We start from the raw sequence: 20,315 nt of genomic DNA, 5'->3' as shown, positions 1-20,315 counted from the left end.
TTCACAAATTTTGCTATTGTAGGGACATTCTCGATTTCTCTTTGTCATCTCCTTGATCTCCATTGTGAATTTTCATGTGCTTATTCAGGTGAGATGACTGATTGAAAGATTCTCCACAAACTGTGATTTGTGTGGACATTGTGTGTTGTGTATTACCATGTATATTCCATGGTTGGTTGACTGATTACAAGATTTTCCACAACTTTAGCATTTCTATGGGCGTTCACCATCGTGAATTCTCACATGTCGTTTGAGGTCAGATGAATTAATACAAGATTTTCCACAAATTGAGCATTTGTATGGGCTTTCACCATTGTGAATTCTCATGTGCGTTTTGAGGTTGCATGACCAAATATAAGATTTTCCACAACTTGAGCATGTGTATGGGCACTCACCACTGTGAATTGCCATGTGTGTTTTCAGGGTGCATGATCGATGAAAAGATTTTCCACAAATTGTGCATTTGTACGGGCACTCACCATTGTGAATTATCACGTGTCGTTTCAGGTTGGATGACCGATTAAAAGATTTTCCACAAATTGTGCACTTATATGGGCATTCACCACTGTGAATTCTCACATGTGATTTTAGGTGAGTTGACTGATTAAAAGATTTTGCACAAACTGTGCATTTGTATGGGCGCTCTTCATTGTGAATTCTCATGTGTGATTTTAGGTGACAGGACTGATTGAAAGATTTTCCACAAACTGTGCATTTGTATGGGCATTCTCCATTATGAATTGTCATGTGTGATTTCAGGGTGGATGACAGATTAAAATGTTTTTCACAAATTGTACATTTGTATGGGCGATCTCCGTTGTGAATTAGCACATGTGATTTAAGGGTGGATGATTGATTAAAAGATTTTCCACATGTTGAGCATTTGTATGGGCATTCTCCACTGTCAATTCTCATGTGCTTTTTAAGGGTGGATGAATGATTAAAAGATTTTCCACAGCTTGTGCATTTGTATGGTAGTTCTCCATTGTGAATTCTCAGGTGTATTTTAAAGCTGGATGAATGAATGAAGGATTTTTCACAAACTGTGCATTTGTATGGGCGTTCACCATTGTGAATTCTCATGTGTGATTTTAGGGTGGATGACTGATTAAAAGATTTTCCACAAACTGTACATTTGTGTGGGCATTCTCCATTGTGAATTGTTATATGCATTTTAAGGTTGGATGACTGATTGAATGATTTTCCACAAGTTTTGTCTTTGTTTTGATGCTCAGTTTTCTTTCTTTTGTGAATGTTGTGAAAATTGTTCTCTGCAAACAGTTCATTTTTCAGTTTGGCCTGTTCGTTAAAATTCCTATTGTTTGTTGCAGATGGCAAGTCCTGCAGGCGCGTGTCTGAGCCGTTCGTAAAAGTAGGTGCAGTCTTCGTTGTAGATTCAATGGTTCCACCTGTAAATACAACATCACATGACCTGTAAAAAATAACAATCAAATTCTGCACAATTCTCGTAATATCATTCTGACAAACGTACGCAAATATGTAAATTTGTGTTTGTTCTATTGCAGAAAAGTTTAAAAAAATATTATTGCTGAAAATATGCAGTGCTGTGCTAAAGTTTGGGTTTTCCTCATGATATTCATTGTTTGTGGTAAATTATCAGTGATAAATCATATTCCTGAAAATTAACAGCATTTACAAATGCATTGAAACAAACTGCAAAAGTCAACGAGAGAGATCATGGAACACGATATCCCATGTAGTGTTCAAGTCTATACTTCAATTTAAATAAAATAATGATTTTAAAGATTACTCAAAAAACATGGAGGCTGAGCGTGATTGAAGCCGCCTTATGCACCACTCTGAAATACCACTGGTCCAAGTTATGCAGAACTGGAGGTTCTTGGAAGTATTAAGAAGGCAAATTGTGTTCTGCATTGTACAAGTATATAATTCAATGGAAAAAATTACCCCCATGTGGGGGTGACGGTCATCTCTATAATACCACAAGTTCTCAATGTTCAGTTCAGGTAACCGCGAAACAGTACAAACTAACCGTTTAGATTGAAATAGTTCACAGAGATACACCTGGATATTAATACAAATGAGATAATTAATAAATATGTATTGTTCATTTGGTACCCGGATTAACACATCAGAATCACCAGTAAGTGCAATATATGGTTTTCGGGTCCGTCCACTCTCTGGGGACATTTCACTTCCGGTTGTAGAAAAAAAATAGGCTTAGCTCTCGGAGATTATGATAATCCTGTAGATTATTCTTCACTGATTATAATGCAACTTTCAGAATGAAAATTGGTCAAGTATTTATAGAGATATTGAGGTTTGAAAAATCGTTAGAGCGAGCAAATTCATTAATTATTAATTCCACAGAAGTTTCGTGACACTGCACAAAGTAACATGTCAGGTATGAAAAAACATTTTGGATGCCAGATTCATTAATTATTAATTCATTAATTATGGAATGTACTCATTGATATATTAATCAGAAAGCCCGAAGCATGTAGCATAATTTATCACTTATCCCCTCATCCGGGATCCGTGGCCTCGCCCCACAGCCTGCAGCCCTATGTCCGCCGGTGATTATGTTAGATATCGGCACGATCAAGAGGAGCCTGCGAATTATCCCTGCTGATGCACTGAATTGATGCAATCGTTTGGCCAGAATATTCGTTGTCAAGATGTTGCGTGATTAAATCACCAATACAGTCACTCGAATTTATACCGCCGACATACTTCTGAACAATCACCTTCGCCCCAGAAACCACAGTCAATCTGAACCACGCTGGCCACTGCTCAGACGCCATGACCGGACTACTGCGCAGTTCTACTGCACAGTTTGGTTAAAGATGACTCGGCATTTTGGCACACGCGCACGAAATTATATTTTGAAAATAAATGCCGACATTTACATTTCGGGTTTCGAAACTTTTGCACCTTCAGCGGAAAATGTATAAATATAAAAGGCTAAAAATGTGTTTTATATTTATATTTCATTTCTCCTTCCTTCCTTCTTTGCGAATCGCATCGGCGTTTTTGGACATCTTCCAGATCATGTGACGATCAAACGGGAAGGAAATTCAAAAATCTGTCCGGTTCGATACAAGATAATATTTTTTTTTACTATCATAATCAATAAACAGTTGCCGAATATCTTGTAGAATGGCAGAAGATAGGTTTTGAAAATGGCGATTTTTATAACTTACGTGACATCGTGACCTCGTCCCTGACCTTGAACCTGGACAAAAGTTATATCGTTGTGCAACACTCATCAACCTCTACTCAGATACTAAGTTTCATCAAGATCGGAAAGAAAAATTGTTGACGGACGTACGGACGGACATACGGACGTACAATTGGTCCGGCTTTATTAGGTCATCTCGGTAGAGATGACCTAATAAAAGTAGAACTGCCACTTTATAACTGCTGGAAGTGATGACCGGGTACCAAGATGTCCCGCTTCGATACAACAAGGGAATGACGAGTTACGCACTGGGTAACACAAAGTGTTCAATCTATTCATGACGTAAGCAGTTCGCACTTTTTCCTGGGGACATTGTTGGTATCACTTGAATTGTCATTTCGATTTCCTGAACACCAACTAATAAATCTGCAGGATATGTCACAATGGGTACACAGGGCAAACTGGAACTCCACCGAGTAATACAAAGCCTCCCATACGTCTCTCTCCACCGAGTAATACGAAGCCTCCCATCCTGTCATCCTGTGATGCGAGATTGATGAGTTGTGAACCGAGTAACACACCGCATTCAATCTATTTATTGCATAAGCAGTTATCCCTTTTTCCTCAATACATAGTCGTTTTAAATTGCATTGGTTTTTATACAACTTGAACACAAAGTATGTGGACACCATCAGTGCAAAGTGGGATTCCCCTGAGTCTAATGAGGCCCGACAAATTTCTCTATGACACGGGATTCACAAGTTATGCACTGAGGAACAGGCCACGTTCCATCCATTTATTATGTAAATAATAATGACCATTCTTCCTGGGGCCATCATCGGTATCAATTGAGTTGCTACTCCTGTACCCTCAAATGCATGCAGGCGCAGCCAAGTGAGCCTTCTGCAAAAAAAAAAATATATTTGAAAACTTCTCAGATTCAAATAATTCCAATAATTCTGACTGCCAGACCTTGTGGCCGGTCGGATTGACATTTAAAAGGTACAGTCCCCATGTCTGGCAGATCATTTTCACATTGATTGATGCAGAGTAAACAGAGATTGATGCAGAGATTGAAACAGAGATTGATGCAGAGATTGATGCAGATTGATGCAGATTGTTCCAGAGTAAACATTATTTAATATCTGAATTCAATCCAATACGGCTGCCAAACCATGTGGCTGATTGGGATGAAATCTAAAACTTACATTCCACATTTCTGCGTCATCATAACTGTGAAGGTTCACATTGAATAATGCAGCAGTTCCAGAGTAAACATTATTTAATATTTTTCCTTCAATCCAATATGGCTGCCAACAAAGGTGACCCACATCAAAAGGAGGTGGGTACTTTTTGTTCATCATGGATAGTCGCTCATCCCAGTAAAGTTTCACCTCGATCTGTTCAGCTGTTTCACAGAAAAGCACTTTTTAATATATTAATTTTCAATCCAATATGGCTGATGAACCACGTGACCTATGACATCATAAACTTACATTCCACCTCCAATGGGGTCGTGGATCACGCCTGTTAAGTTTCGTGTTAATCGGATAAGGTTTTTTTTTTCAATGTGGCTTCCAAACCATGTGACCAAGCAATTATTTATTAACAAACTTATATTATATCCCCTATTCTGGGAGAATATGTTTGTGAAGGTTCCCCTCGATCTGACCAGTTGTACCGGAGAAGATTTTTTAGGGTTTTAAAGTAAATGCAATATGGCTGCCAAACCATGTGACCTATCAATTAGAAATTAACAAACTTACTCAAGCATGTCTGGAGGAACATGTGTGTAAACGTAACGTTTCCTCTCAATATGTTCAACTGATTCGGAGAAGAAGATTTATATATTTTAAGTTTCAATCCAATATGGCTGACAAACCACGCGACCTATGACACCATAAGTTTATATTCTGACTCTAATGGGGTCGTGGATCATGCTTTCAAAGTTTCATGTTAGTTGGATAAGATGCGTTTTTCTATCCAAGATGGCCACCAAACATTGTGACTTGTGTGTGACATCATAATTTTTACCATGTATACAGCCATGGCGTTCGATAATAATGGCAACGTTTCGCTTCGATAGGGTAAGTGGTTCCAGAGAAACGTTATTTAATATTTTCTTCAATCCAATATGGCTGCCAAACCATGTGACCTATCAATTATTCATTAAAAAACACACATCCGCTTGACTTGGAGAATATGTGTGTGAAGTTTCCCCTTGAGCAGACCAGACGTTCTGGTGAAGATGTTTGAAGGTTTAGGGTAAATAAATTCAATATGGCCGCCAAACCATGTGACCTACAAAGTAAAAATTAACAAACTATGTATACATTGGCGAGGCTCATATGAGAACATGTCAAAGGATGTCTTGGGGAATGTGTGTGTAAAGTTTCGCCTCAATCTTTCCAGCCGTTCTGGAGAAGATTTTTTAAATTTCTCTTTTCAAAACAATATGGCTACAAAATCACGTGACCTACGACGTCAAAATATTTTTTTTATACGGTGAGTTGTGTAAGCCTGGTGTTGGCCTCGTGGTTAGGGTGGTGGCTTGGGATCCTCGGGGTCCTGAGATCGAGCCCCGTTGGCCACTGAATTAACACCGGGGGTTGACTCAGCCTGTCATCCTTTCGAGGTTAGCGAAATGAGTACCAGTGTACTGGTACCGGTGTATGCGCTGGAAAGAATAGGAGTACCATATCCTTGTGTGTCTTAAGAGGTGACCAGGGTTGGCGTCAGGAAGGGCATCCGGCCATAAAACATTGCCTCAAGAAGGGAAACATGGTTGCATGGAACCAGCAAAAAGCTGACCCCTGCTCATCAGGGAAAAATGGCCACAAAAACGGTGAGGTGTTCAGATAATGCTCAAGAAATTTCAATTTTTTCTGATGCCGCGTTCTACGTGTCTAAATGTCACCAGGATACCACTTCACTGTTGATATCACAAAAACTCACACTGCTTCCCCATGGAGAGTTCTTGCCATGTGCCAAGTTTCAATTTTTTTCCATTGTTCGTTTTCGGAGATACAGAGGACCAAAGTTTTTCGGTTTTTCAAAGATGGTGCCAATAACACGTGACCTGTGATGTAATAATTATCAATGAAGTATTCTATCCAAAAAGATACATACTGTTATGAAAATTTAGTGTCGATCGGACTTAGGTTGCCGAGAAAATGAAATTTAAAGCGAAAAAACCCACAAATTGCTGGAGGAAGAAATATAATCGTAAACAGAAGAAAAACAACAGGTTACCCAGCCTTGGAGGCTTGGTACCCCAAGAAGTCAAAAAGACCTAATATGTCATTGCCCCGATTGTTTTAATAATTTTACTGTGTGGAGTTAAAGGGCAAGACCATATTTATGTACAACTAAAATGGCCGCCAGTCTTCGAGTCGACCATCTTTGAGGAGATCACAAAATAAAGTGAGGCCACGTGTTTACCATCATGTACTGTGCTTGTGCCCAGTTTGAACAAAATCGGATCATGCATGTCTGAGAAATGGTTGGGGAGACATTTAAGGAACAAAATGCCCACTAGACAGCCATCTTGGATCTGATCTGGAAAAGAAAATGACGTGCATATGTCAGCCATCATTCCTTATCTGGGTGCCAAGTTTGAACAACATCGGTAAATGCATGTCTGAGAAATGGTTTTGTACGTGTTCGATAAGGAGTGTATTTTTTACAACGAAAATGGCTGCCAGTCGGCCATGTTTGATCTGATGTCGAAAAAAATGGCATGTATATGTATACCCTCTTGTGTTGGCTTTGTGCCGAGTTCGAATAAAATGGGTCCAGACATGTCCAAGATATGGTTGCTGATGCACACACGCATGCAAGGACACGAAAATCGGGACCAAATCCATAAGCCCCCTTTTCAGACTAATTCCAATGGGGGGAGGGGGGTGGGGAGGGGAATAAAGATTGTAAAAGTCACAAAAATTAATTCCAGGTTTTACTGCCCTTTCACCCAGAATCCTTTGTCACCCTATCCAACACGTTATATGATCAAACGGAAGACTAAGAAGGAACCCGAAGAAGGAAAGAGAAAAGATGGAGTCATCAAGAGGAACCTGGATAGGATTCGTGTTTCAGCCGCCACTCCACAACCCTCAAACCCATCCAGGTGCAGCCAAGTGAGCCTCACAGAAAATGTCCTCACAATAAATATGTCCTTTATGACGTCCTAAAAAGATGGTAAGTTTTATCTGTTTCAAAGGATTTTAATTTTTGTTTGACTGCCAGGCTGGCAGAGTAAAAATATTATCTTCCTCCTCTTTGCACATGTGCGATCGGATGAATTCAAAGCCGAAGTACCTCTATGAAAATGAAAGACTTGTCTTCCTATTCATGTTCCGATTCGTGTTCAAAATACAACATTTGATTTAAATAACTTGCTCCTTGATCATAAATTGATAAGACAAATGGACGGACAGACAGATACCAATTGCAAAATGCTGCATTTTGCTTCACGTGCGTTGGGTAATCACGACAAAGAAAAATCACATTGCCGTCCCTTTCAGGACTCATTTTTGCCTGGAAAAAGGTTTTAAAAGGTCTGACTGAAGGTCGAAAGGTTTGTAAAAGGTCTCAAGCTGTTAAGACACATTAACCACATTTGACACATTAAGCTGTTTGAGACACATTAACCAAAACCCACCCAACCCTGTTATCAGATTATTGTTCCCTCCATCTTCTCTCCTCTTCCTCTTCCTTTTCACCAACTGTTGCATCACTGCCCTATTGTCAATTTGTTTCCTTTTTCTCTCGGTCACCTCACTATTTCACAAGCCGATCATTCCAAAATAAATCGATAAAAAGTGTGAAATTAGAGCTCAATCAGAATTTACTATCATTTAAATTCAGGATAACAGGATAAAAAAGTTATATTATTGTTGGTTAAAATATTTCCCTGAATGGTGAAAGGGAGAATGGATGTTTAAGAAACTGATCGACCATCATCATCACAAATATTTATTAAAGCAATGAAATCAAAACGTCGGGTTTTTTTTTTCTTCATACCAGAGTACATCATCAAAATGTCCGAATCAAAATGTGTCGGCATTGACAGAAACCTTCATTATGATGTCTCTTGAAGAAAGAAGATTCAGAGTCATTTGGTTCTGGTCGATCCTGGTGGACATCAATGTCATGCTCGGTTTTCACTTCCACTTTCACAAATAAATCTGTAAAAAGTAACTTTTATAAAAATGGAGGCAGTATTGTGTCACATTCCATATTCTTAAAATAGCTCAATAAATATTGTATTAAAATCATCGATTTGAGTTCTTCCTTGAAGAGAGAAAATAAAACATTTCCCCATGGGAATGGTGTTGTATCAAAGCATTACGATATCAAAGCATTACTATATCAAAGCATTACGTTAAGAATAAACTGTCACGATGTTACGAGATGCTCATCAGACCACAACTTCAGTGGGAATTTCACCACCACCCAAAATCACAACCAACAAAATTGAGAGGGCAAGGAAAATGTAGAGAACACAAAGTTGAGAAGGTTTTCTCTCCAACCTGCATTGATTGGCAAATCACAAACAATTACAACTATCTGTTTGATTTTATTTGCCTTGAAAGTCAAACGCTCTTGGAAAACGAAATGTCTGAGTGTGGCAGGTTAACATGTGGACAAATGCAGGGACTGGAATGAAGAGACCAAAGCCAAAACATGTGACTGTGATGAGGGCAGTGGAAAGGATCAAAAGAGACAGCAAGTGGAGAAAAGTTCAGGGTTGGATTTGGAAAAATCATGTGTTGATGCGCAATTGTTGTGAAGGACTGGACTGTCACTCTTTCATGAACATGCTGCTTTTTCTCTCACAACAATGGATGAAGTCCCACAATGTGACACATGAGATCAGGGCCATCTCTTGAGCCATAAAATCCTCTTTATCCTTTTGCAATTGACAACTCCCTGCTATCACATCCCTCATTCTTCTGAGAGACAGGAAGCAGCCTCTTCACTCTCCTCAGACCTTGATAGAATCACAAGCTGCTCAAACACTTGGAATATGTCTTTGAATTCTGACAAATCTCTTACTCACTCTCTCTGTCCAAAGCACCATCTGGCAAACCCTCCCATCTCCTTTCTTAACAATCCTCATCAGTCACTGAAACGTTTGGGTCTCACTATCAGCCATGATCTTTCTGAGGGAAACCACATTTCTGCATTGGCCTCCAAAGCCAGAGTAGGCATCCTCCATTGTGCAAAGTCCTTCCTTCATACTCCTGAACTCTTATCAAGCAATAAGGCCTTCATCAGAAGCATGACGGAGCACTACTCTCCCCTATAGGCTGGCACCCCTGCCTCACATCGCGCTCAGCTTCATGCCGTGTAAAACAAGGCCTCAAGGTAAATGGAATCTCCGATGATGAAGCCAAGTCAATGGGCTAATCACGGTGATACTCCATACAGGAAGGTGGTGTCTCTTTCTTGTCCTGTCTCCTTTTCGTCTGTTCTTTCCATGCTTTGTCACCATCCCAGGTTTCCACACTAAATATGTCCACCAGCAGCCCTCTTCTGCTGAAACTCCCAATTCCAAAATCACTGTTCGCCTCCATTCCTCTGTTTTTTTTTTTCCGGCCTGTGGAAACAACTTTGACATTTTCTTCACTCTCATTCTTCCCTCCAGATCTTCAAGACAGCTGTTCGCCACCATCTCAAATCATTCCACATCCAAACATGATCTTTCTTCGTTGATTTGTTACTTTTCTGTTTCATACCCACTTTCCCCTAACTCTTCTTCTTGTGTTTCATTCAACTTTTGTGCAGCTTGTTCACCCCCATGTATCCTTCTCCCCTACCCTTCATCTCACTTCTACTCTGCTGTTATTGTTGTCGTTTCCCCCTTTCCATTTTATTCTATTCCATGAGCCTCTATCATGTACACAAAAAACTAAAAACTGGGCATGAAACAAGCACAGATCCCATCAGCAGTAATGACGATCATATAACTCACCATTCAGCTGGTCACTTTGCTCCTCTTCCAGACCAAATGAGTTCACATCCTCAATTTTTATCTGCAGAATATCAGATCCTTCCAGCTCCTCAACCTTCGTTTCACACCCGAGCACAGTCAGCTGTTGCGATTCCGGCTGCACACGACAGGAATCCTTCCAACAACCAACTTGAGCGTACATGGTGGGTGAACCTTTAAAGAAGCAGTGAACATACCACTCTTCATGATGATTCCTCCACTCTGAGTACCTTCATCCCACACAGTACAAACACGTGAACTACCTCTGTATTTGAGATCTTATACTCTGCCCAAATCAGTCACAGCATCTCAAACGTTCACCACACTTCTTCTCTCTCTCACTTCTACTCTGCTGTTGTTGTTTCCCCTTTTCCGTTTTATTCTCTTCCATTGCACTCTCGGTCTTCCATGAGCCTCGATCATGCACTGTGTATAAAAAAACAAAAAAAACCCCAGTGCTAAACAATCACAGATCCCATCAAAGGTAATGAACACAATACAACTCACCATTCAGCTGATCGCTTTGCTCCTCTTCCAGACCAAAGGAGTTCACATCCTTTATTTTTATCTGCAGAGCCTCAGAAGATCCTTCCAGCTCCTCAACCTTCATTCCACACCTGAGCACTGTCAGCTTTTCTGATTCCAGCTGCACACGACAGGAATCCTTCCAACAACCAACTTGGGCGTATGTGGTGGGCGAACCTTTAAAGAAGCAGTGAACATACCACTCTTCATGATGCTTCCTCCACTCTGAGTGCCTTGATCCCACACAGTATCTTCAGTGCCAACAGAAAGTCTATACCACCTTTGAAAATTTTCACCTTTTTTTGCCTTTCAGCTTGGAATTAAATTGCATTAAATCAGGCTTTTTCCACCTTTATTTACACATCGTAACCCACAATTTACAACTGAAAAACAAGTTCTATAAATGTCAGAAAATTAATTTTAAAATACAAAACTGGAATGCAGTTGAATTTGGATAAGAAGTGTACGCTTGAATATAAGCGCATGTGAAAAATAAGTGCACACTGTCCTCCCTATTTGATTTCTCCATTAAAAATAAGCACACATAAAAACGTCATTGTCAGGCTTTGAAAACTGAACTTTTTGAATGAAATGCAAAACGAGATGCTTGGCACAAACCCAACACAGCACATCACCCAAAGAACACCATCCCTACTGTGAAGCATGGCGGTGGCAGCATCATGTTGTGGGGATGTTTCTCATCAGCAGGGACTGGGGTACTTGTCAGGACAGAATGGAAAATGGATGGAGCAATCCCAGAGGAAAACCTGCTGCCCTCTGCAAGAAAGCTTAAATTGGGACGGAAGTTCATCTTTCAGCATGACAACGACCCGAAGCACACAACCAAAGCTACACTGGAGTGGCTGAGGCAGCGTTTCTCAACCTTTTTACCCTTGTGGAACCCTTGAAATAGTTTTCATGTCTCGGGCAACCCCTGCATAAAAATTATTATCTGCCATTATTAATATCTAGCTCTTTTATATTTTTATCATAGTTCACATGGTAAATATAATATTTTTTTTCAGATACCTGGTTTAAGGAAAAAATGACCCCCTTTTTGTCAAATTTATTGGCAATGAAAAAAAAACATACTATTCGTTTATGAGACCTCACACCGAGGTTTTAATTCACAAAAAAAAATCTGTAAACACACACAAAAAATATACATAAACAACCAATATCACATATGTATAACACATATAAACATAACGAAAGTATATAACTATTACAATAACCGTTCATTGACAATTTTGAAAAGACATAAGATAAATCAAGGTAAAATGTCCTATGAATAAATGTGTGGGCCAGTAAATGTTATTTTCAACCCATTTAATATTGAAATTTACTCCTCCAGTGTTAAACCTGTGCTTGTCAATTAAAAAACGTCATTTTTGAAAGTGTTTGTCAACCCCGAGTCTGTTTGACAATTAAAAAACACACCTCATGTAACTTGATAAACAAAACTTAAACAAATAAAGCTGAAGCAATAAAGGTAAACAGAAGAACTAACCTTGAGAGAGAGAGAGACTTCGTGCTCGGAAGCACAGAGAAGATAGATGGACACCGTGCATGCGTCCCGTACTTGAGTCAGTCACTCAATGATACACGAATCCGCCGCGTACAGGACGTCCACTAACCAGTGAGGGCAGTTTCACACTGGTGCCATATTGACATCGTTAAATACATTCCCTATGGTTGTTATAATTGTAAATAATATAAGAGGTTGAAGCCTCTATTATAATAACCAAGGAGTTTCCAACAATATGCCGTACGTGTATAGTAAAATTAGGAATATTAAATCAAACAAAAACTACTCAAAAATACATTAGCCTATTTATTAGTTTGTCACGGAACCCCGAGCGACCTCTTGCGGAACCCTAGGGTTCCGGGGAACCCCGGTTGAGAAACACTGGGCTAAGGACAAAAAGGTAATGTCCTTGAGTGGCCCAGTCAGTGTCCCAACCTTAATCCAATCGAAAATCTGTGGTACGACTTGAAGATTGCTGTCCATCAATGCTCCCCATGCAACTTGACTGAGCTTGAACAGTTTTGTGCAGAAGAATGGGCAAATATTGCTCAATCAAGGTGTGCAAAGTTTGTAGACAACGATCCCAACAGACTCACAGCTGCAATTGCTGTCAAAGGTACATCCACCAAGTATTAAGTCAAGGGGGGGTGGACACTTATCAAGAGGGTGGACACTTATCTAACCAAGATATTCTAGTTTTGTATTTTTAATTAATTTTCTGAAATTTGAAGAATGTTTTTCATTTGGAAGTTGTGTGTCACGATGTGTAAATAAAGGTGGACAAAGTCTGATTTAATGCAATTTAATTCCAGGCTATAAGGCAAAAAAAGGTGAAAATTTTGAAAGGGGATGTACTGTATATGTGAACTACCTCTGTACTTGAGATCTTATCCTCTGCCCAAATCAGTTGCAGCACCTTCAACGTTCACCACACACATACACACACGCTTTGATATCCCCATAAATAAATTGTGCATGTTGCAGATACAATACTGCCATTGCATTCCATGTTGATGTAAATTTTAATTTGGCCACATATAAAACATATCAACGTTTAGATATTGATATAAAATCTGAGCTTGTTCAGCAATTTTAGATAAAAAAACATTCAATCGTGAGAAGGCTTTCCACACAAGAACAGAGGGCATTGATGAAGGAGTATTTATGCTCAGATGTAATCCATGCAGCACATATGCTAAAATGTCGACAGTTTTCCCTCATCACTGGATTTCAGGAAATAAATAATGAACCAACTTTTAAGAAAATATGATGTCACCCCAACATTCACCTTGAACATGTCCATGGGAATTCAGTTAAGTTCATCATACTGGCGAGTAGTACTTGGTCACCTGTCGTAGAGATTTTAAGAAAGACCATTTGTACGCATTGCCGACACACTCAATACCCCTCAGATCCCAACACCTTCTTCCTGCACCAATGTAAGAAAGAGCGTTCCTTGGAGTACAACATACATGCAGAAGGTGAAGATGCCACACAAACACAGAAAGAAGATGGCTCAATAGAAATCGTTGAGGATTTCACATACCATGGAAGCAATATCACAAATGGCAGTGAGCTGAGAAAGGAAGTGGTGCAGCGCATTGCTTAAGCTGAAAGAGTCTTTGTATGTTTGAAAAAGCAAATATTTCAGAATAGCAATCTGTCTCTCGCAACCAAGCGGGCAGGATATCGTGCTGTGGTCTATACACTTCTGCGTTATGGTGCCGAGATACACACCATCAAAGCAGAACATGTGAGGCATGTGAAACATTTCCATAATCGTTGCTTTTGGACCATCATCGGAGTGATAAAGTACCAACAGTGTGAGGAACACATCTGCGTTGGCTTGACCACCTTGGCCACGTGGGGCCACAGCAGATGCCAAAACAGGTGTTTGGAGAACTGGAGAAGAAGAGGTTTTGCTATGGCACAAAGAAGAGATGGTAAGATGGGATTGTATCTGCTTTTCAGGTCATTCGGATCAAAGATAGATGTTTTGAGCTTTCACAGGAAAGTAATATGACTTTCAATTTCAATCTTTCAATTTCAAAAACTTTCAATTTCAATTTCAATCACACACTGGCAGAATTAAAACAGTGGAACAGCATCATCGCCAAAACGAGTGAATGAGAGCTAACAATGCGGCTGCAAATGTTGACCATACCTGCACCTGTGCCAGATCTTTTTGCCACAAAGGAGACCTTATAAGGCAAAGCTGCTGTTGTGACAGCATCCACTTCACAACCTTGCCACCCCTCACAGTTTCCCGAGGGCATTTACTCCTTTGCGGCCAAAAGATCTGGCATCCTTTCACAACGGGCAAAGTTCAAGTTCCAATCCAGAAACTCAGAGTCCAACACCTTCGCAACACAAACCCAAACACCCCAAGAGACTCCTGTGCATCAGGACCTATTGTATATCAAAGTACTTTCTTGTCTGTGAGTGCCATTGCGATAAATTGGGCAACAAATTAGGGAAAGGGCAGAGGGTGCAAAAACAGAAAAGGAAGAGGTAGAAGCCAGAGAACCACCGACCAGTCTGTGATGGCAAAATTAAAGGCACATTGATACAGCTTCATTGTGGGAGATCCCAAAGAACTGGAAGGCCTTCGTTTCCATGACGTCAAGCTGAGCATGATGTGAGGCAGGGGAGCCAGCGCAGTTGGGAGAGCAGTACTCCATCAAGCTGCCAATGAACACCTTGTAAGTGCAAAAGAGTTCAGGTGTGCCAAGGAAGGACTTTGTGCGACGGAGGATTGCGATTTAGCGGTTGGCTTTGGAGGCCAACTTCAAAGGGTGGTTTCCCAAGAAAGATCCTGACTGATAGTGAGACCCAGCAGTTTGAGTGAAAGAACTTCTTCAAGAAGATTGTTAAGAAAGTAAAAGGGGGAGGGAGGGAGACGGGTTTCCAAACGGTACTTTTGTAGAAAGAGAGAGAGAGAGAGAGAGAGAGAGAGAGAGAGAGAGAGAGAGAGAGAGAGAGAGAGAGAGAGAGAGAGAGAGCGAGAGGAGAGAGAGAGAGAGAGAGAGAGAGAGAGAGAGAGAGAGAGAGAGAGATAAATAGAGGAAGATTTGTCAGGATTGAAGGACATATTCTGTGTTTGACTAGCTTGTGATTTGTTTCAATAGAATTGAAGAAACATCATGTCCCTTTAGCAAACCCATACCGGCTGTGTTAAATTAATGACTCAGTGCTTCCTCATCTCCTCCTTAAGCAGTCTCCAATATATTCCCTCTGGAGCAGAAAAGTCAACATTCTCCAATGCTTCCCGCAAGCTCCTATCCAAGAATAATTAAGGAGACCAGTTGACAGTTTGAAAGAGTGTCCTCTGTTTATTGGAGCATTGCGCTGGTGATAAAGTTCACTTTGTCACATTTATTGAGCTTCTTAAAGGTCTCCATCATGTCTACACATGCAGGTGCACCTTGATAGACGATAGTTGAAAGATTGTTTCACCAAGTCTGTCATCATAAATGAGGCCTTCCAGGGATGTGGAAAAATCTTGTAGTTCTCCTTCCTTTGTATATTATCTACAGCATCAACATATATTAACTTCTACGGATTCCACAGAATGAACATATTCCAAATGTGGCTGTACGAAGGCTTTGTAGAGTCCGACGAACATATCCTCATCGAAGTACATGGAGGCCCTTCAGACTTTTGTTTTACTTCTTTCACTCCACATCTTCTTCGCTCACTTCACTCCATCTCATCTCCCTTTGCTCATCTTAGATTACCCGTTTTCCATTCACTCCCCTCCAGACCTGGATGAGTATCTTGCTCTCAGCATCTCAGGTCTCAAACAGTTAATGTCTGTTCCAAAGAGCAGAAAATTCAAATACCATCAGGCCTCGTTCAGTGCAACCTTGAATTTAATGGTCAAAGGAAAAATATCATCTATCTCTAATTCCAGCAATGTGTGTGTGTGTGTGTGTGTGTGTGTGTGTGTGTGTGTGTGTGTGTGTGTGTGTGTGTGTGTGTGTGTGTGTGTGTGTGTGTGTGTGTGCGTGTGTGTGTGTGTGTGTGTGTGTGTGTGTGTGTGTGTGTGTGTGTGTGTGTGACCGCTGTTTCTTGACAACCACTGGTCCGATCTAATTGAAACTTGCCAACTACATTGCTGGGACCTTACTATGTGCCTTTTCAAGGTTTGATATTAATCGGACAAGAGCTCCCCAAGTTATGGCCATTTATTTACCAACCAATGACAGGACACGTTGCTGTGTGGGCGTGGCCGATTGGGAAGAGAACCTCAGCCGCATTCCCCATTACGGGTTACAACGTTCGGACTTCCGGATAGTGATGACTTTGTGTATTCTAATAATTTATCGATTTCTTATGCGCATTTATAGATCAACACAATGCCCCAAGTTATGATCGTTTTCATATCAGATGGTGCATAAATTTCGGTAACATCAGAGTGAGCTGGTATGCTCCGAACCAGGAAGTAAATTTTAGACACGCGATAACTTACGATCGAAAATAAGCAAGTAGAAGACAAAATTAAAACAACGGGTGTTTTTTTGGTACCTTTAGATGTTTTTTTGTTGCTGTTTTGGCACTTCCCCCCCCCGCCCCCACCCAGAAAATGGCGTCACACTGCAGAGAAAGTAGTTAATTGTTCATCTATCTATAATTCCAGCAATGTGTATGTGTGTGTGTGTGTGTGTGTGTGTGTGTGTGTGTGTGTGTGTGTGTGTGTGTGTGTGTGTGTGTGTGTGTGTGTGTGTGTGTGTGTGTGTGTCGTTTACGAGAGCGAAGGAACGCCCTGTGTAGTTGTTTGAAAGCTTTTGTTTTTTTTGCACATCTGTTTTTTGGGGGGGGTTTTCTTAGCACATCCGTTTTTTTTTGTTTGTTTTTTTTTTCTTCTCTTCTCTGTGTTTTTCCTTGCGATTACATTGTGAAAAGGCAAAATACGTTGGTGCTAATTGAATAATTGGCCATTAAAACTAAATTGTGAATAATCGTAACTGCGATATGTGAACTTCCGGACAGTGAGGACTTAACTTCCAGACTTCAGGAGAGTGACGATTACTGTATTCTTTCTCGATTTTTTCTCGGTTTATCGACTTTCTGTATTCTTTCTTTCTCCATTTCTGTACTTTCTCAATTTCTTTCTCGATTTTTTTTAAACACAATGCCCCAATCCAGTCAGTGACGATTACTGTATTCTTTCTCGATTTTTTTCTCAATTTATCAACTGACTGTATTATTTTTTTTCTCGATTTCTGTACTTTCTCGATTTTCTTAAACACAATGCCACAATCCAGTCGTCGTTTACGAGAGCGAAGGAATGGCCTGTGTGGTTGTTGTTTCTGGCACGCGGTTTGAAAGTTTTTTTTGTTTGTTTTGTTTGCACATACGGCCACGCATGTACGGGCACGCACCTACGGGCATGAACTAGTGTATCTATAATTCCAGCAACCTCTGTGTGTGTGTCTGTGACCGCTGTTTCTCGACAACCACTGGTCCGATGTAGTTGAAACTTGCCAAGTATATTGCTGGGGATCTGAGGAAGTGCCTTTTCAAGGTTTGATATTAATCGGACAAGTGGTTCCCAAGTTATAGCCATTTATTTACCAAACCAATGACAGGACACGGTGCTGTGTAGGCGTGGCCGATGGGGAAAGTGCGCCATTTAGTTACCAATGACAGGACAGGTTGCTGCGTAGGCGTGGCCGTTGGGGAAGAGAACCTCAGCCGCGTTCCCCATTACGGTTTACAACGTACGGACTTCTGGATTGTGATGACTTAGTGTATTCTAATAATTTCTCGATTTCTTATGCACATTTATACATAAACCCAATGCCCCAATCCAGTCGTTGTTTACGAGAGCGAAGGAACAGCCTGTGTGGTTGTTTGAAAGTTTTTTTTTTTTTCACGTACGGCCACGCACGTATGGGCATGCAAGAGCGAAGGAACGGCCTGGCGATACGGTTTTGTTGTGAATGTTGTCGTGGCACCGTCTGTTAAGTAAAATTGTTAAGTGACTGTGCATGTACATTCTCATTGTAGTCGGATGGCTACAAACGTCCCTTTTTCTTAAACTATTTTCGTTTTTGTTAACCTCCGCCATCGAAGATCGGAGGTTACTGTTTTCACCCCTTTCTGTCTGTTTGTTTGATTGTTTGTTTGTGAACAGTATTACGGAAAAACTCCTCGACGGATTTCGACGAAACTTGGTGGGGGGGGGGGTTCGGTATGGTCCAAGGATCATGCCATTAGATTTTGGACTTGGTCCAAAATCCAATATGGCTGCTATGGCGGCCATTTTGAAAAAATATTTGAATTTTTTTTTGCATTTCTACATGTTTTAAGTGATTTCCACCCCCCCCCCCCAAAAAGAAATTGTTCGAGAAAAAAAAATTTTGCAACTTTTTTTTCAACAAAATTTCGATTTTTTTTTTTTTGCATTTCTCCATGTTGTAAGTGATTTCCAACAAAAAAAAAAAACATGCCAAAATTATAATTACGGCTGATTTTGGAACTTCAGGTGGATATACCTACGTAAAATCAATTTCTGTCTCAAGGAATCTAGTTATGACGAATGAATTGAGTATGTAAAAGGGAAAGTTGCAAACTATAACTGTGAGCACTGTTGACGTCAAATTGAATGAATAGGATATCAGGTTCACTTGAGTGACCAAGCAATATTGGCGGCGGAGGTTTTGCACTCTCCCGAGTGCTCCCCCTCTAGTTTGTGCATGTTTTCCTAACAGCCAGAGAAACATCAGACAGTCAAAGTCAGACAGGCCAAAAAACAAAAAAAAGAAACAACCAATAAAAATCAGGTTGTTGTTTCTGGCACGCGGTTTCAAAGTTTTTTTAAAAAATTTTTGCACGTATGGCCACACAGATACGGTCACGCAGGTATGGGCACGCACGTACGGGCACGCACTAGTTTAGAAAAATACAATATGAAGTGTACTGTACAATACTTTATTTGTTTTATAAAAATCCACCAATGTAAAAAAATTAAGCGTTGCTGTCCTTGGCCAGTCACCAACACACACAAAACATTTCAGAACGATTGCTTGAAAGCAGTCACCAAAAATCGTCACAAACCGACAGACAGACAGACAGACAAACATACTTGTTGAAATTTTTTTCCGCCAAGTAATAACTCGTTTTCGATTCAACCAACCCATTTTGTCACCTACAAATTGTCATGTATGGTCTGGTAGTAAAGTAGGACTAACTAGTTATCGTTTGATGTTATGTACTCTGTGACGTCATGTACTCTGTGACGTCATGTACTCTGTGACGTTATGTACTCTGTGACGTCATGTACTCTACTATACCACTCACTTATGAAAGGAAATTCCACTGTTTCTCCTCCTTCGGTTGGTACAACCACAGCAAGCGCAGCTTTCCCCCATCTTTCAAGTTCTTCACATGTAATTTTTCCCGGAATGATGATGGTGGACAAACTTTCTAATCTGGCCTTGATTTCATCGAACTTCGCCCTCTAGTGGTTCAAATGTAACTCCATGAACTGGACCCTTGTGTGGAACATTAAAAAGACACCATTCACCATGGAAACGTTGAAACGTGCACCACGTGCACAACACCAACTACATCACGAGCTTTAGTTCTACTCACGAAGATGTTAAACACAATAAATCTTCACAACACTTCGATCCACTCACAACTCGCTTGGAGAATGTTTCTTTCCCTGTTCGTGTCCCGGGAACACGGATCCACGCTTCATCAACACACGACTCTTCTTCTTCACTTTCCTCACAACTCTTCTCTCGAATCCCTCTCGATCGTTCTCTCATTCCCACTACCGTGTATTATCACAGCATTTCTTCCATCTTAAAAATATTCCACGCAAAAACTTCAACCCTCAATAAAAACGAGGACGAAAAAAGAAGGTTCGACATGTCAAGCTGAAAGATACACCTTACTCAAGGGGTCTTGAGGATATGGAGAGAAGACTGAGACCGAAACACGGCATTCTGTTCAGCACCACAGAAGGTTGTGGACATGTGGTTGTTGATTGTTGGTCTGTGTTTCGTTGTTGGGTCGTGGGTGCAGTGCAGTCAGATATTCATTCATTTCGTGTGCAGTCTTTGGTTCTTCGTTTGCATCATTGCTGGGAGCAC

General features: G+C 40.5%; 1 protein-coding gene across 1 annotated transcript in view; it reads right to left on the bottom strand.

Moving 5' to 3' along the window:
* LOC147009414 (uncharacterized) overlaps positions 1-20,042 on the bottom strand; it is a 94,124-nt gene extending 74,082 nt beyond the window's left edge. Inside the window, exons 1-8 of the mRNA XM_085861852.1 lie at positions 19,857-20,042; positions 19,516-19,709; positions 12,193-12,338; positions 10,665-10,859; positions 10,500-10,583; positions 10,140-10,331; positions 8,239-8,349; positions 273-1,409 (exon numbers count right to left, since the gene is read on the bottom strand). Coding sequence (XP_085717978.1) covers positions 273-1,409; positions 8,239-8,349; positions 10,140-10,331; positions 10,500-10,583; positions 10,665-10,859; positions 12,193-12,253 — 1,780 coding nt within the window. The 5' untranslated portion in view covers positions 12,254-12,338; positions 19,516-19,709; positions 19,857-20,042. The remainder of the gene's footprint in view (positions 1-272; positions 1,410-8,238; positions 8,350-10,139; positions 10,332-10,499; positions 10,584-10,664; positions 10,860-12,192; positions 12,339-19,515; positions 19,710-19,856) is intronic.
* Between the last annotated feature and the right edge of the window lie 273 nt (positions 20,043-20,315).

The sequence above is a fragment of the Eptatretus burgeri genome, chromosome 17 (assembly GCF_056783735.1).
Source record: "Eptatretus burgeri isolate ZD-2024b chromosome 17, Ebu_testis_v1, whole genome shotgun sequence".
Lineage (NCBI taxonomy): Eukaryota > Metazoa > Chordata > Myxini > Myxiniformes > Myxinidae > Eptatretus > Eptatretus burgeri.
Note: the sequence above shows the minus strand (reverse complement) of the source record. Positions and strands in the feature narration are given on the sequence as shown.